The following is an 18,171-nucleotide window of genomic DNA, read 5'->3' as shown; positions in this document are numbered from 1 at the left end:
ATGGACAATTTAGAGTCACCAATTAACCTAACATGCATGTTTTTGGAATGTGGGAGGAAGCCGGAGTACCCGGAGAAAACCCACGCGCACACGTGGAGAACATGCAAACTCCACCCAGAAATGCCCAAGGGAGAATCAAACTTACGTCTTCCCGATCTCCAGGCATTTACTGTGTTGGCCAACGTGCTAACCACTAGACCACCGTGTGAAAACAATTTCGATCTATTTTGTAGCTTTCCTGACTACAAACGATGGGAATTGGTTTATATGACTCGACTCACTAAAATAAGAGTCGACTCCCAAAAAGATTTGTCATGTTTGCTTTTCTTGACTTTTTTTGCAGTATCACCGGTATCACCCAACCCTGATTACCATTAGCATAAAAGCTTAAAATAATATATGCTTACGGTATGCATGTTCTAAACAAACCATTACCAACGGATATTTCCATATTTATAGTAAGAGACCTCCCCGGAAGTCGATATTATTGACGAAGCACTAACCGGAAGTAGCAACAGTCAGTAGACGAGCGGTATTAATAGAACAAATATAATAGAAATAATAGAGTTACACATTTATTAGAACTGCCGTAATCGCTAGCTAACGGCCTCTTAATTGCGCTGCTATCCCCGCTAGCTTGAATCCAGGTCGTGACGGTTGGTCAAGCTAGTTTTGATTTAGCCTAACCTAGTGGCCAAGCTCACCGTAAAGAAACAGAAAAAAGTCGATAACGTTTCGCCGTCAAATTGATCAGCAATGGACAGTTTAGAAACGCCATACGAAGACGACTCGGCGACAGATTTCATCGAGTGCACGGTGAGTTTGCTGGCCGTGACCTGACACAAAAAAGAGAAGGCGTGTTTAACAAATGTTGCTAGCTAGGCTATGTCGCAAGCCGTTCAAGTGAGCTCCTTTTTATCTTCAGGTCTGTGACAAATCGGCAAGGGGCCTGAGTTTGTATAAGATACACGTGACGACGCAGGGACATTTAAAGGTAAAATGTAATGTGATAAAATGACACAATAAGCTGTAAAAGATCTGGTGGAAACGTGACCCAAATATGTGTAGTTTGGGCAACTACTTCCGGTTGACAGTTTTTGTTCTGTAAATGTGGTGAACGATGGTAGGTATGTATCCTCCCTAATGCATGCATTCTTGACATAAGAAAATGTTCATTAAAAAGTCTCTTGGAACGAAAAAGATTATTAATTTTGTCTGATTACATTTTTTTGTGTGTAGTTACGACGATCCAGATTCGCTAGCATGTTCATGTGCACTTGTATCTCTTCGTACATTTTGCTCCGTTGGACTCAGGAAATAATCCGCGGAGGTCCTCCTGCAGGTACACATACGAACAACGCGGATTAACACTTTCTGTTTAGGGCTTTTCTTACCCTGGCATGCCCTTTGGATATTTTTCAATAGCCACCAGCAGTGAAGTAACAGATAAGGTGTTCTACATCACTCTTTTTTTCCCCTTCATGACTGCAAACATTGCTAAACCTTCTTGGTTATCACGACTTGGCAACCAGGAGAAGAATATTCACCCGTTGAAGACAATATGTGGCCATTTTGGAAGCAGTCCAACAGGTCGTCTGCTTTTTTGGTCCATAGCAGCTCTTGAACCTTTTTCGTTTTGTGGGTCATTACCCCAACAACTCAATGCCGCTCTGCCTTACTCGGACAATGGTTCTTGTTGGTCTCTAACTTCACCTCGAGTCTGAAGTTGTCTTTTATCCTTGTTCTTATGGAAGACCTTTTTCATTTTGAAGATTTAGCAATACTTGGTCTTCTTTACCTGCAAACATGGAGGACTTCCAGTGTTTCCAACAGGACTGCCATCTATATTTGGTGGTGGTGGGTAGGGTCTACATGACGTCGTCTAAATTGCATAATTTGTTGTGACGCATGTGCATGAGAGGAATAAGGCTGTGGGAGAGACAAATAGTGAGTAAAATACGAAAGAACATTACTCTATCGCTTCTTTTGGGCATTTTTTTTAAGGTCACAAACAAGACAGAGCTTTCTGTTAGTGTTTTTAGATGGGGGAGGGGCCCACAGCACCACCCGCTGCTCGTTGAGAAGAGCAATATGTGCTTTCATGTCAGTCTCCAAAGAGACCAAAAAATGTTGGTAGATTTGGGCAGGTAGCGGCAAATGTATTTGTGGCGGCCCACCATAAAAATGTAAATGATGACCGAGAATACTTCTAGAGCAGAGGAGTCCAAACTTTTTCCACCAAGTGCCACATACAGAAAAATCAAAGGATGCGGGGGCCACTTTGAGATTTGTATTATTTTTATAAAAAAGCTAAAACATCTAACATCTATTTAAAGCCAAAGCTCTGTGTTATTATTAGTATCAAAATGTTATCTTTTTTTCTTTGCATTTTGCCTTTTTGCTCTGTTTTTCCCATAATGCATTTTTTTCGTGTTTAATTTTGTTTCGACAAAGTTGTGGGCCGCACTTTGGACATACCTGTTTTTTTAACCTCACTCGGGTAGATATGAAAATGTTTTTGTATTTAAAGAAAAAAAAGGGTTTTTTTTATCAGTGGCAAATCGTATTAGTATGAACTTTTTCTCCTTACATGACACTTTTTTCTTTCTTTTTTCTTGTACATTTTTTTTTCTTGTAATGTTATGACTTTAGTCTCATAATATTTTGATTTTATTATTGTAATATAACTTTTTCCCGACCTTAATTTTCCAAAAATGGCAACTTTTTCTATATTTTGTTTCTCATATTAAGACTAAACATTATGCAAATTTTTTCTCTTAATATAATGACTTTACTCGATTAATATTTCAACTTTATTCTTGTAAAAAAAAATAAATAAATAAAAAAAAAAATAAACAGCCATGGGCTGTAAATGGCCCCCGGGCTGCACTTTGGACACCCCTGTCCTAAAGCATTGGCGCTTCGTTAAATATTTTTATTATTTTGTTACTCCATTGCATTTATTTTTGGGAACGTTTTTAACACAACAACCCACAAGTAGTTTACTGCATTTATGAAATGTTTTTTAGGATGACCCCCAACTCAAATCACACTGGTTTTAGTATTTTATTAGTATTTTGGGAGCTAGAGTACTCCGGTTTCCTCCCACATCCAAAAACATGTATGTTAGGTTAATTGGCGACTCTAAATTGTCCATAGGTATGAATGTGAGTGTGAATGGTTGTTTGTCTATATGTGCCCTGCCATTGGCTGGCCACCAGTCCAGGGTGTACCCCGCCTGTCGCCCGAAGTCAGCTGGGATAGGCTCCAGCATACCCTCGCGACCCTAAAGAGGAGAAGCGGTATAGAAAGTGGATGGATGGATGGAGTAGGTACTGTATGTAGGTAGCTCAGGCGGTAGAGCGAGTCGTCCAGTAAACGGAGGGTTTCTGGTTTTGAATCCTACGTCCTCCATCACAGTCACTGCTGTTGTGTCATTGGGCAAAGACACTTCACCCACATTGCCTCCAGGGTTACCCACATATGGACGCAGATCCGGTCCCTAGGCGCCGTAGGATGCCTGCCCACTGCTGTTTAAATGCAGACACATTTGGCTGTACCTTGTACATGTGACAAAATTAAGACATTTCTTTTTTTCTTCTAGTAAATGACTATTAAAGATGTCTCACGGGTGCATTGATTGACTTGTTGCTCTCCTTTCATTCCTGGCAGAAAGAGGAAGCTGTTGTTGCCGCCGGTAAGTACACCTTCCACATTCAGGCCGTTGGACGCCATGATGGCCTCACGTAATGTTGGCTAGCTCACCCTTATTCTGTAAGACGGTTGAATAGAGACAGGTACACACATTGAAGGTAAGTCATTGTTGACTGGTCCACCGTGGAACTGCCCTCAAGTTGGCACAAAGGGCAGCACCTCCATGTTTGGTAGCAACCTTTTGAGGCTTTATTGCTGATCATCTCGCTCTACGTCTGTTAGTAATTTGAACAAGAAAGCAGCACTTCTTCCCTAAAAAAGGGTCTTGTTGGGGCGACCTTTTCTTGACTTTAACTAGCTTTCTGAAGTTCAACCATGAAATCCACGCTGCTGCAGCTTTATGGACCCACACCAACCAATCGCAGTAAACACGGGAATCTCATTTTGTCTGCTGTCTCTCTGTGATCTAATTCCCTCAAATCTCTCTATTCTGTGAGATTGGCTGGGCTCTCACTTAGATAGGGGGTCAGAAACTCCGTCATCTGGGAGGATTTTTGAGTAGAGCCAGTGCTCCTCCATATTGAGAGGAGCCAGATGAGCTGGCTTGGGCATCTGGTCAGGACACCTCCTGGATGCCTCCCTGGGGAAGTTTAAGGGCACTACCACCTGGCAGGAGGCCTCGGGGAAGACGCAGGACAAGGTTGAAGAGACTCTGTCTCTCAACTGGCCTGGGACCACCCCGGAATCCTCTGGGAGGAGCAGAACGAACTAGCTGGGGAGTGGGAAGTCTTGGGTTCTCTGCTTTGACTGCTGCCCCTGCGACCCTAGGTGAGTGGAAGAAGATGGATGGATGGTATACCACCCACTGCATGTGCTTTTGGCAAAAGCACCAGAAGCATTTTTCGGTGAACGAACGCAGTCCGTTGTCTTCATTTCCGCCAGAGCTTGGAACATTTGGCAAATCAGAACGCAGGGGAATGGAAAGTATCTGCACTGCACCTCCAGTCCAGTGGGTGGCAGTGACAAGAAGACCTAAGCTTTGTCTGCCCAGGCTTTCTGTTGCACTAAGACTCCGTAGTAGTTTAGGTTGGAAATCTGAAATGTGGATTGTGTTTCTGTCAGTGTGAGGTGCACTGTGGAACAATGGATGCTGCCAATGAGTTTTATTGATCGTAAACAAGATGCAGACACTCTATCTCTTTTCCACTCGGTTCCCGGAAGCTCTGAGTCTCTGTGGACCAGGCCTTGGTAGGATTTCTACCGCTGTGGGCTGAAAACTGGTACAGATGCTTTCCCAACAACCAACCGTGCTAGCACTTCACCTGTTCTGGATTGCTAGCTTGTTTCTGGAGTGTTTCAACTAGATAGTGCCCCAATTTGCTACCCAAACTTTCTTATCTTGATGATGACGATGGAGACGAGCCCTGTGTCCAGATTGTGGACGTAGCAATGGTGTGTGCTGATGTAGTGGTGCTAGCATAACCATTAACCAAGCAACTTGGATTGCAAACGTACGACATAGTCTCAGTTGGTGACTGTTTCCAAGCTGTGACTGGTTTTTGACACAAGTTAGCAACCTTTTCAAGTCTTGTGGTTTTCTTTGACAGCGTTGTCCGTCGTTCAACAACGGCCGACGCCAAATCTGCTGGCTGTGCAGAATGTTGAAACTCACTCACCTTGCTGATTGATCATTGAAGGCCTGGCAAGGAATGATGAAGTGCAATACTTTGTTGTGTGCAAGCATGCATCAAGAAGGGAATGGGGGCATGTTCAAGAGTGGATCCCTGCACATTTGCCCTTCAGCATTTGCCCAAATTCAGATTTCTTATCAAAAAATTATTTTTCCACGAAAATAGGCAGTTTTTCTTGCAGAAAGTTTCCAGCATCTCATTCACCCTAGGTCAATAATTGTTAAATATACATAGCGTGTACTTCACGCTGACATCACGCCCTGTGTGTCGCTGCAGTGTGTGTAGAGTCTACCCAGCTTTCTTCAAACCCGACCTCAAAACACACAGCAAGGTCAACACAAGTTAATATATGATGGTATGTCGTTACTGGAAGGACAACAGGCAAGCAGTGTGGATTATGTTGACGTGGCTTGGAGAAACACCCTCTCCGACAGCCAGCCGAGACGACCCACATACACTATATTACCAAAAGTATTTGCTCACCCATCCAAATGATCACAATCAGGCGTCCTAATCACTTGGCCTGACCAGAGGTGTATAAAATCAAGCACCTAGGCATGCAGATTGTTTTGACAAACATTTGTGAAAGAATGGTTAGCTCTCAGGAGCTCAGTGAATTCCAGCGTGGAACTGTCATAGGATGCCACCTGTGCAACAAATCCAGTCGTGAAATTTCCTCGCTCCTAAATATTCCACAGTCAACTGTCAGCTTTAATATAAGAAAATGGAAGAGTTTGGGAACAACAGCAACTCAGCCACAAAGTGGTAGGCCATGTAAACTGACGGAGAGGGGTCAGCGGATGATGAGGCGCATAGTGCAAAGAGGTCGCCAACTTTCTGCACAGTCAATTGCTACAGAGCTCCAAACTTCATGTGGCCTTCAGATTAGCCCAAGTACAGTACGCAGAGAGCTTCATGGAATGGGTTTCCATGGCCGAGCAGCTGCATCCAAGCCATACATCACCAAGTGCAATGCAAAGCGCCGGATGCAGTGGTGTAAAGCATGCCGCCACTGGACTATAGAGCAGTGGAGACACGTTCTTCTGGAGTGATGAATCCCGCTTTTCCAATTGGCAATATGATGGACGAGTCGGGGTTTGGAGGTTGCCAGGAGAACGGTACATTTCGAACTGCATTGTGCCAAGTGTGAAATTTGGTGGAGGAGGAATTATGGTGTGGGTTGTTTTTCAGGAGTTGGGCTTGGCCCCTTAGTTCCAGTGAAGGGAACTTTGAATGCTCCAGGATACCAAAACATTTTGGACAATTCCATGATCCCAACCTTGTGGGAACAGTTCGGAGCAGGCCGCTTCCTCTTCCAACATGACTATGCCAAGGTCCAAAAACACATGGATGACAGAGTCTGGTGTGGATGAACTTGACTGGCCTGCACAGAGTCCTGACCTGAACCCGATAGAACACCTTTGGGATGAATTTGAGCGGAGACTGAGAGCCAGGTCTTCTCGAACCAACATCAGTGTGTGACCTCACCAATGCGCTTTTGGAAGAATGGTCAAAAATTCACTCCTCAACCTTGTCGACAGCCTTCCCAGAAGAGATGAAGCCGTAATAGCTGGAAAAGATGGACCAACATCATATTGAACCCTATGGGTTAGGAATGGGATGGCACTTAAGTTCATATGTGAGTCAGGGCAGGTGAGCAAATACTTTTGGTAATATAGTGTACCATTGCTGGTTGCTCTAGAGCAGGGGTGTGCAAAGCTTTTTCCAGCAAGGGCCATCCACATGTGATAAATGAAAGGATGCAACTTTGCCACTTTGATACTGTGTAAAGCAACACATGTATAAAATTGCAACTGTTATTGCAACTTCTGCTGTTTTTCCCCCAACTATTTAAATTGTCTTGTAAATTTTTGCGTCGTATTCCTATAATGTTTATTTACTTTTAAAAAAAAGTTGTTTTGTTTCTCATATTATGACTTTTTTAACTGCCTTTTTTCTTTAATATTTCAACTTTATGCTACTAAAATGATCAGAGTCTTAATGTTGTGACTTTTTCTAGTTAGATTACTACTACTATTTTCTCAATATTTTGACATTGTTGTAAAATTACTGCTGATTTTTTTTTTTTTTGCCCTTGGCAAAAAAACCCCAGCTGCGGGCTTCCAATGGCCCCCTGTTTTAGAGGGAGGTGGAGGTGGCCCCACAGTAGACGTAAGCGTGGTTGTAGCACAAGCCTGACGACCAGGCGAAAGGCTAGACTGTGACGCCGATTCTGTTTTATCGATCGTCAGTATCATTTAGTGGTGACTAGCTACACATTTTATACTTGAAATGTGTTTAATAAGTGTTTGGCATATTTAGGGCTTGAACCTGGAGTGTGTGGTGAGTGAACAATAGCGTTTGAAGAGAGAAGGGGAGGGTTATGGAGCTGGCTCTACTATAATATCAACAACACTCACTTTTATTGTAAACGTTGATTCATAATCAGAGGAGGAGGCTAGCAGGAGGGTTTGGAGGGGGAGGAGCAAGCCGTATTGTCAAAAACAGACTTTTTTTTTATGGGTGCATCACTTTTTTGGGTTTTTTTTTCCACACAAGGTGGCTTTCAGTGTTTTTAACACAGTATAGTGTGTTAGTTCAACATATCACATCCTACCGCCTCTCTGTTGTAATGTTCCTTTCCCTGATGACTCCCTCAGGCACCCGTGTCAGAGAACGCAGCGTGCCGGTGTTTAAAGATATTTTACACTACCTGGATTACCTGAAGCTGGACGAGCCTATCATTGGTGAGTCGCACAGAGCACGCTTTTCAGCAGCACTTCCCCAAAGTTAGCTGCGTAACCATTTCGCTCTGCTGTTCCAGGCTTGGATTACGTGGAGGAAGTGTACAGACACATGCCCAATTCCGACCTGGGGCCCAAGTACACATGCATCCTGTGCAATACCACCGCACACCTGCCAGAAGTAGTCAGTCACATCATTGGGCGGAAACACAGACAGAAATACATGGTACTGCAGCAAATTGGACATCTTTTTGACATTTTATTGGCATGGTAAATACAAATCGTCTGGTTCTGTACACGCAGGAGTCCAAGCGTCCAGACCTGGTGACGTGGGACAAAGACTCTTTGATTGCGCAAGGAGGGAAGATGATACGCACTAGAGCTGAGATCATAGAGAGGCAGGATGGACGTGGACACCCCGTGGTAGGATACAGCAGTCTTAAAGGAAAACTGCACTTTTTGGGAATTTTGCCTATCATCCACAATCCTTATCTGAGGCAAATGTCTTTCGCTTTTCTGTGTGTTCTAAAGATATATAAAAACAGATAAAAAGAGCGCGCTCATTACTGCATGTATGGGAACCACTTATACTACCTATAAAGCCTTCTGGAAAAGACTCCAAAAAGCGGCAACAATGCTCCATTTACATACAATGTTACAACAACATTGTTGCGTTTATTATTATTAACATTAACATTGTTACGATCAAACTACGTTACTGGCTCATTGACACACCGGCTAGTGACTAGTTTCACCACAGACTTGCACGCAGCGCGTCAGCTTCACGCTCGGACCACTACCAAAAGGTAAGGCTACATATTTGAGCTGACACCACTGCTGCTGTGTTTTTATATTTATTTACGTTAATGCTGGGTGTAGGCATTCGTTTCTATATTGCTATGTGAAATCAATGCACCTAGGAAGTTCCGGTAATATTTAAAATGATCAAAATAGGTCAAAGTACTGTAAGTATTACATGTTATCATGAATGTACCTGTTAATGCATGATCACAGCATGGATAGAAAATGAGAAAATGTTGTGACGGGTTTTTTTGACTTTATAGTCAAAATAGGTGTTTCCCATGATGTGCATTGTTAGCTCACTCATGCTAACTTGTTTTCTCTCTTTAGAACGCACAGAAAGGGAAAGAAATGTGTGTTCATGTTTCCCCTTAAGGATTGTGGATGATGGGCAAAATAAAAAATAAAAAAGTATATTATATATAAAGTGCAGTGTATTATTATACAGCCACAAAAAATAACACATTTCTTTGTCTTTCAAGCTCTTGAAGAAATGGGAGAACATGGGGCAAGAAGTCTCAGGTACTAAATACAAATGGAGGACCTCTTTGAGCATATGGTGTGAGGTCTTTTTTTGTGGTATGCCAAAAATCCACCACCGGCTAATGCATTGCAGACCACCTAGATGGAGATTCAGACTACTGACTTTATAATTTGGTCGATAGAATACTTCTACTACTTAACATTATAAGAGCCCTCTAGACATGAAATAAGACCACTATAGTCACCTTTACACTACATAATAAGAGAAAATATGATATATAAAACATAAATTGGGTGAACCGTGATAGATATTTTTGTAGTTTCTTTTTTTTAATGTCGCAAACAAAACAGAGCCACTTGCGAGGCTGTTAGAGGGGGGAGGGGCCCCACAGCAGCACCCACTGCTCTTTGAGAAGAGCAATACGTGCTATCATGTCAGTCTCCAAAAGTCTCTTTGCCAAATTAATCGTTTTTCTTTTTAAAAGAGTAAGTAACTCGAGGGGTGTCATTGTTCCCTAAATACAGCGACAAAGCTACTAAGATGGCATCAATGATCCCTCCTGCTACATCTTATTCTCTGGCAGACCAGGTGCATTATGTGGTTTTATGAGCAACAGATTTATTTCATTCATTTGATTATTCACGACAATAATATACAAAATAAGACTTTCCAAGCATGAGCGTTTCGATTTGTGGCCCCTTTTTTTTGTTTTGTACTCTTTTTAACACATCAACTTTTTAAATTATCTTCTGCGTGCTCAGGTGTTTGCTTTCCCGTGCTTATGCATTTGTTGCATGAAATAGAAGGAGGTCTTTGCCGTTCAACTTTCTGTTTTGTGTTATTGTCCTGTTCTTTGCGTAGCTCCCCCAAGACCGAGGCAGAATGGCAACCCCCAGAACTCCCAGACTTTGTTCAAACTGGATCTTCCGCCGTGTCCGCCCAAGCGCCAGGACTTCCCAGAGTCGCAGCGTGGGATGTTGCCCCCGGACGCCTCGCACAGGACTTCCTTCCCTCTAGCTGAAGCCCGCGGGCTGAACGCCGACAGTCAGATATACCAGCAGGATGACTGGCAGAGGGAATTTAGCAGGCGACGCGACCTGGATTACCGTCAGCAGGAGTCGCAGACAAGAGGCGTTGACCCCGGGGAGGAGGTGCCCCGTGGTGGATGGGCACAGCGTTACCCAGACGAGGACCCTTCCTACAGATGGACCCCGCTGGAGAGCAGTAATGTGAAGGAGGACGGAAGGCACGGGAGTTCATCTGACTACCAGCGTCCCAGCTATCAAGAAGATGAACGCCGCTGGTCTCTTGACTCAAGCGTGAACACGATCGGGGATCGTGTCAGGCTCGGCTCCAGTGTTCCGGAGCCCCCCGAGGGGAACCTTCCCTTGATTCCGCACGTGGAGCATCCACGCGGACACGTCAGGGATTACAAACACGGCGAAGTGCGTCAAGGCGAGCTATTTTCCAACCCTGCATTGTCGGGCTGGAGCGGCCCCGTCCAGACGCCGAGAGTGGATTCCCGGAGCATGTCGGACATCCCAGAGCCTTTCAGGCGCTTCATGAAGTGGCCCGGAGATAACGACGATGACAGCGGCAAGGCATGCGGCAAAAGAAAGAGGAAGAGTCGCTTCTCAGACGCCACCGCTGAGGAAGTGCAAGTGGCGCACAAGATGTAAGGGATGACTTACCCGCTTTGGGGTCTTCACTCCTAACTTTTCTGCACTTTTTTGGCAACAGCTTGAACACTGGATATGGACCCCCAGACCCAAAGTTGAGAGCTCAGTCCAGATCAGGCGCTGGACCATTTGAAGCAGAGACCCGCGTACCCATGTGCCATCCCGACCGCTTCTTAGAATCACAGGTAGCCAATCCGAAAATAAGGATCCATCTTAGGTAGCTCTTATCCTGAGCCGTTTTTCACCACATGTTTTCCTTTCTAGGACTTGCATCGCTCTAACAGCCTCCGAAAAGATGGCCCTGAGAAAGAAACTGTCTTTGATATGCTGGTAGGATTTGGATATATTTATTACACTGTTTGCAATCTTTTTAACAAGAAGAAACAACAGCAGCAAAAATGAAAAAATCTGCAGTTATTTTTATAAGAATAAAGTCAGAATATTAGGAGAAAAAGTAATTTAATTTCACAAGAATAAAGTCATATTATGAGGAAACATAATGTCATTTTAGTAGCATGACGCTGAAATATAAAAAGGTCAATTTTTTAAAAGTTGTAATATTTTGAGAAACAAAACAAAGAATAAAGTTGTAATTTTTTTTTAATTAGGTTGGGGAAAAGTTATAATATGGAAAAAGTCAAAATATTACCAGAAGAAAATTTGCATGAAGAAAGTTGGAAAATAATTTTTAATAAAAAGCAACAGCAGACATTTTACAAGAATCAAGTAAAAATGTTTTGAGAAAAAAACTCATATTCTAGTGAGAAAAAAAGTAGCATTTTTTTGTGAATGAACTAAAAATAAATTTAAAAAAAATATGAGGGAAAAAAAAACAATTTTAGTAGCATAGAGTTTATATACTGTATATATGTTTTAAGATGTACCGTATTTTCCAGACTATGTCTTGCTTTTTTTTTTTTCCATGGTTTGGCTGGTCCAGCGACTTATCTTGGGGTTTTTTCACACTGTCAGCCTAGAGGACCCTCGAGGCTTGTGTACCAATATCTGCTACTCCACTGAAAATTTACAATGTAAACATCAACTTATAAAGACGACAAGAAAGACAGAACACAAATGCCCCCAAAAAGAAAATCATATTCTGCAGCCTACAAGCTGCAAGGAGTGAAAGATGCAGCCAAAAACGGTAATTGAGCAGCAGAAAGAAAGTTTGGAGTGAACGTGAAACCTGTGAGGGACTGGATGCTCGACTGGAGGATACTCGAACTGCAGTGAAGAAAACAAAAAAAGCTAGATGGCCACAGCTAGAGGAACAAGTTCACAAATGAGTGCTTGAACAACGTGCTGCCAGGAGAGGCTTGTCAACAGTGCAGTTACGTCTCCACGCCCAGGTAGGTGCCAAGGCCATGAACATAGATGACTTTGCGGGAGGACCTTCTTGGTGTTACCGCTCCAGGCAACACAGCTGCCTCTCTATCAGAAAGGCCGGAATAATAACCTGGACTGATGCTGAGTCTGACGACAGCCGCGCAGAAGAGGAAGCGGTGCACCCTCAACTTCTGGAGTTGGTGTAGTTGTTCAGAAGTGACAACGAGGATAAAGAATTCAATGGATTTGCTAGTGATTTGGAGTGAGATTGAGAGATTGGTAAACTAGTTACAGTATGTTATGTTGTTTAGGCTATAGTTATCTGAGTACTGTAACTGTTAATGTGTTACGTTAACACCTATTTAGCCTGTTGTTCTCCATTTTATTATTGCTATAACTTGTCCTTCAAGATGATGCGTCTGTTCTTGGTCTCTGATTTTATCAAATACATTTCCCCACAAAAATGAGACTTATAGTCCAGTGCAACTTTTTTGTGTGTGTTTTTTTTTCTTCTTCATTGTGCATTTTTGGGCTGTGACCTGCAGCGTTTATTGGGACGGTTTGCATCTGAGTGTGAAGCTTCTGGGATGAGACTCAGCACCTCCAAATCCGAGGCCATGGTTCTCAGTCGGAAAAGGGTGGATTGCTTCCTCCGGGTTGGGAATGAGGTGCTGCCCCAGGTGGAGGAGTTCAAGTATCTCGGGGTCTTGTTGACGAGTGAGGCAAGGTTGGAGCGTGAGGTCGATAGGCGGATCGGCGCAGCGTCTGCAGTAATGCGGTCGCTGTACCGGACCGTCGTGGTGAAGAGAGAGCTGAGCCGGAAGGCAAAGCTCTCAATTTACTATCGATCTATGTTCCCACCCTCACCTATGGTCATGAGCTTTGGGTCATGACCGAAAGAACGAGATCGCGGATACAAGCGGCTGAAATGAGTTTTCTTCGTAGGGCAGCGGGACTCACACTAAGAGACAGAGTGAGGAGCTCGGTTATCCGGGAGGAGCTCAGAGTAGAGCTGCTGCTCCTTCACATGGAGAGGAGCCAGCTGAGGTGGCTCAGGTATCTAGTCCGGATGCCTCCCGGACGCCTCCCTGGTGAGGTGTTTCGGGCATGCCCAGCCGGGAGAAGGCCCCGGGGAAGACCTAGGACACGCTGGAGGGATTATGTCTCACAGCTGGCCTGGGAACGCCTTGGTGTCCTCCCGGTGGAGCTGGAGGAGGTGGTCGGGGACCGGGAAGTCTGGGCTTCCCTACTGAGACTGCTGCCCCCGCAACCCGAACCCGGATAAGCGGAGGAAAATGGAATGGAATGGAATGTGCATTTTTGGCTGGTGCAACTTATGTTCCGGAGAGACTCATAGTCCGTAAAATACGGTAATATGGGAAACAAAACAAAAATACAAAGTTGTCATTTCTGGAAAATTAGATTGAGGAAAAAGTTTATAATGTTATGACAAAGTCAAAATATTATGAGCATAAAGTCATAATTACAAAATGTATAAAGAGGAAAATTGAAAGAGTTAGCAAAATGAAAAACAGAAATTTTAGAATAAAGAAGAATAAAGTCAAAATATAAGAGAAAAACGTCATAGTCCAATGAGAAAAAAAGTTGCAATTTTACGAGAATGAACTTGCAATACTATGAGGAAAAATAATGTCATTTTAGTAGCATAGAGGTAAAAATTTAAAGAAAAAAACACAATTTTTAAAAGTCATAATATGAGAAAACAAAATAAAGTTGTCATTTTTGGAAAATTAGGTTGGGGAAAAAGTTAATTTGCAGGAATTAAGTCAAAATATTACAAGAAAATATTGTGTGTGCTTTCTTTAGACAGCAGAAATGGGGGGAGAGAAGAATAAAGTAAAAATATTAAGAAAAAAAAATTGTTCTAATGAGAAAAATGGCTGCAATTTTACGGGAATAAATTTGTAATGTGAGGGAAAAATAACATCAAAGCTGAAATGCATTTTTTTCTCTTGAAATATCTAGAACTTCTTGGCGTGTCTATATGGGTTGGTTTGTGAAATACCGTATTAAACTGGCAAACTTGCATCCTTTCATTTTTCACTATGTGGCCCTTGCAGGAAAAAGTTTGAGCACCCCTGTTTGTTTACTTGACCCTGTGCTTTATTCCATTAGAACGACATCGAAATAGAGAACGTGGAAGAGGCTAATTTCCTCAAGAACAAACTGACCGGCCTTCTGAAAGAATTCAAGGCCATAAAAACAAAGAAAAGTGAGGTACGTGTCCCGCATTGACTTTCTTGAAGAGTACACGTGCCAAAGGTAGATGACGTTTGTGCTTTATTTGCTGTCATACAGCAAAAGAGTCCAGCTCCGCAGATGTCCGCACAACACCAGCACGGGAGGACGCCTTGGGGAGATTCCGACTTAAGACGGACAGAGGAAGACAACCGGGGACGAGGGTGGAGGACGCATGAGACTAACGTGCATGACGGGCAGCAAGAATACCAGTATCATATGCGCGGGGAGCCCAGTGCCTCAAGCAGAAGCCGTTATGAAGGTACAGTACATCCGCTGGCCACACAATTTGGTACACTTCAATCAACCACACTTTCGAAGACATGTTTTTTTTTTTTTTTGTCCATTAGATGTTTCTGTCCCACGTGAGATGTACCCAACACGTCGTCCGGATGAAAGAGCGCAGCATCCTGAGCGGTTCCAGGAAAACATCGCAGCGCACCGTGACCTCCGGCCTGTCTCCGAGGGGCATTTTGACCCGCGCCCGCCCCTGCCCCGCGACATGGAACGAGGAGTCGCGATGAACCGGGGTCCTCAGTACTCCAAAAGCCTGGAAAAACTCACGTCCACTCTCTTGGAGCTAGTGTCAAGGAAACAGCAGTAAAAGTAGTACACCAAATTCAATTCAAATGAAATCTACCATCATGTTTTTGTCTTGCTTAAGTAGCTGATTTGTTGTTTGCAACAAAGGTTTCCCAGAGACTGAAAATATTAAAACATTTGTCCATGGCGGCCGTTGTGCTTGTGGTTTATTTTTTTTTGGCTAATGCCACTTATATGTGAGCGTGTGTGTCTAATATAGTTTTATATTAATATACATACAGTTTTATTCTTTAACCCATAAGAACCTAGACCCATTTATCCTTAAAGTAAAATTATCCGGGCTATACCACAGGCCAAGTGGACTACATAGAACACATTTCTAAAGTTTTTTTCAAAATAACACATTTTATTACCAAAGATCTGTGTTGTTATATATTTGTTACATTGGGCGTTAGTGTTAAACATATTCCTTCTTTGAAAATAAGTAAACCTGATGTTTTTTACGAGTGATGGATGGACAAATGAAGCTTCATAAGCACTTGTGATATTTTTGACTCCTCTATATGGCACTCTTGGTTTAAAGATGCCGTGGAATTTTTTTAAAATATCACAAGTGCTTCATGAAGCTTCATTTTCCCATCACTAGTTTTTACTGCTTGGGGCCAAAAAACTGCCTTTTTATTTGTATTTCTATAACATATGTAAAAACTGTGACTTCAATGGCAAGGTTTAACAAACTTCATCAGTTTTGCTTTGCATCACAAAATATGCCAAATGCATCAAAAATAAATAACACTGCTTATTTGGGGACATTTGCAATAAGCTACCATAGCTGCAGACCTACAAACATAAATTGTGCAAAAAAACGTAAACGCTGAAGAGAAATGAAACTGTTGTATCATCAGCACCTTGTCCAAAACATTTTCTCAGTTCTTATGTCTGGCAAGTCTCTTCAGCCATTTAGCCTAAGTCAGATGGTAAGACTTGAAACAGTTTCGTTCCTCAGTGAAGCAAAGACGCACATCACATTTCTCACAGAGAGTGGTGTTGCATCGACTTTGCAGAGTTTGCAGCAGCCATGTTTGTCACATTTGAAAGACCAATGTGCGACTTGGTCAGTGCGAACATCATCTGCATCTCCAACATGAACCCTCTTGGGCAGCGGTGGTGGTAGAAATGTGGCATTGAGTGATGGGCGGCCTCTTTGTTCCTGCCAAAGAATGAGGCTAGTGGCAACCTCTGCCTGGAATCTGTAGCTTGCCAGTTTGATACATCCGTGTTGTCAATGAAATGCAGAGTTGCCAGCAGGTTCTGAAAACAATTACTTGACATGACGTCAGCTACCATGGGCCACCTTGTGTCATTTTCCCAGTATGCACGATTTGCCGTCAGTTGGCAAAGAGCCATGCACAGGTAGAGGCCAATCAGCATTTCCAGGTCTTTTCCACTGGTGTTAACATTGTTGTGATGTAGAGATTTTTGTACACTGTACAAATTTGTTTGATCCTTTAGTAACTTAGCATTTCTGCTGTTATGAACTTTCTGAAGTACTCCAGAGGACTATGAAGATTGTCTGGAGTGGGTCCTTTGAATGTACACTCAGGGGCTTCAAATGGTTTCTTCCCCCAAGAACATAGTTTTTTCCCTTGGACAGTTCCTTCTTCAGTTCCTTGTTTTTGGCCATGGACAGTTTCTTGTTTTTTGTTTTTTTCTTTTGCTGCCCTGAATTCATTTGGTTGTGGCACATCATCTGGTGTACTTGATTCACTACTGTCCGAACCACCACACTCACTTGACTCGTCACTATCCCCGTCTTGATTTTTGGGATTGTAAAGAGGGTCATCAGGGTCTTCATCTGAGCAATCGTCACATCCCTCAAACTAACTATCATCTCCCAAAATGGCCTCCAGTGCATCATAAGGAGTGCAGCGTATGTTATTTCTCATACTACAAATGAAATCGGAATAATAGAATATTTAATAACAAGAATAACACATTTAAATTTTTGTAGGATCAGCATAGGATGGTAAAAATGTGTTAACATGATGTACAGATTTGCAAAAACGGTTTTGTAACACAAACCAAATACTTTCACATTATTTTGTGTTTCTAATTGTTCAGTACACTTTTAATTGGCCAGCAGAACATATTTCATCTTAATATAATGGAAACAGCTAAATTAATTGGGTGGTTTATTTGCATTTTTGTTATTGTGACAAATGAGTCACATCAGGTTCTTCATTCTGATTTTAAGGCTAAAACCCCTATGTAACATATATGTTACAGCAATATTTCTGTTACTTTTTTGACATTACTTTCTTCAACAAATATGGTCAGACCAGGTTGAAAGTAATTTAGGACATGTTATCAAAGCACGGAACCTAAGAAATGTGTTTGAAATTACATGTGGTATCAAAAAAACAGCTCTTTGAAATTAGCTGCTTCCTTGAAGTTTGCACACAGGCCAGACCTGCATTTTGGAGCGGTCACTTCCTGCTACAGTCACATGACTGTCACATGGTCATCACACCAGGATGTTTAGTATGTGTCTTAGGGACTTAACAAGTTAAAATCAGACTTAAAGCCTTATAAGGAAGAGACTGGGACCTTCAAAGTGCTTCTTACACTCGTGTCACCATGGGTTCTTATGGGTTAAAATATAAAAAATAGTCAAAAGAAGTTTTATCATGCATAACCAATCACTCGTGTCAAAATGCAGATTAAATTTGAAAGAAGATTCCATGTTAATGTAAATTCATGACATGCTAAAATGTGAAGCTTTAATTCTCAGCATTCCCAGAAATGTATTTTTAAAATAAAATTACATGTAAATACCTTTTTTTTAATTTTACAATTTTATGTTAAACTTGTTTTTAAATATTTTATTATATATAAATACTTAAATTGTCTGATGAAACGCACCAGCCACTCAATCGAGCTGACGTTGTTGTGGGAACCATACTACGTCATCACGTTCACCCACCAAAGTA

The 18,171-nt window shown here is 42.4% G+C and overlaps 1 protein-coding gene across 2 annotated transcripts; it reads left to right on the top strand.

The window, feature by feature from the left end:
• Positions 1 to 498: 498 nt before the first annotated feature.
• Positions 499 to 15,370, top strand: si:ch211-13c6.2 (uncharacterized protein LOC100000125 homolog). Of its 2 annotated transcripts, XM_054764288.1 has the most exons (13): positions 499 to 816; positions 926 to 994; positions 3,673 to 3,697; positions 8,006 to 8,092; positions 8,170 to 8,315; positions 8,393 to 8,512; positions 9,373 to 9,412; positions 10,236 to 11,049; positions 11,115 to 11,238; positions 11,318 to 11,383; positions 14,516 to 14,617; positions 14,699 to 14,900; positions 14,989 to 15,370. In XM_054764288.1, exons 1-13 carry the CDS (start codon positions 757 to 759, stop codon positions 15,240 to 15,242), a joined length of 2,109 nt encoding a protein of 702 aa, XP_054620263.1. In that variant the 5' UTR covers positions 499 to 756; the 3' UTR covers positions 15,243 to 15,370. The 2 variants fall into 2 exon arrangements, with proteins under 2 accessions (XP_054620263.1, XP_054620265.1); XM_054764290.1 differs by lacking the exon at positions 3,673 to 3,697 and having other exon boundaries at positions 737 to 816.
• Positions 15,371 to 18,171: the final 2,801 nt, after the last annotated feature.

Source organism: Dunckerocampus dactyliophorus, chromosome 20, assembly GCF_027744805.1.
Source record: "Dunckerocampus dactyliophorus isolate RoL2022-P2 chromosome 20, RoL_Ddac_1.1, whole genome shotgun sequence".
Lineage (NCBI taxonomy): Eukaryota > Metazoa > Chordata > Actinopteri > Syngnathiformes > Syngnathidae > Dunckerocampus > Dunckerocampus dactyliophorus.
This window is presented reverse-complemented; position numbering and strand designations above follow the sequence as displayed.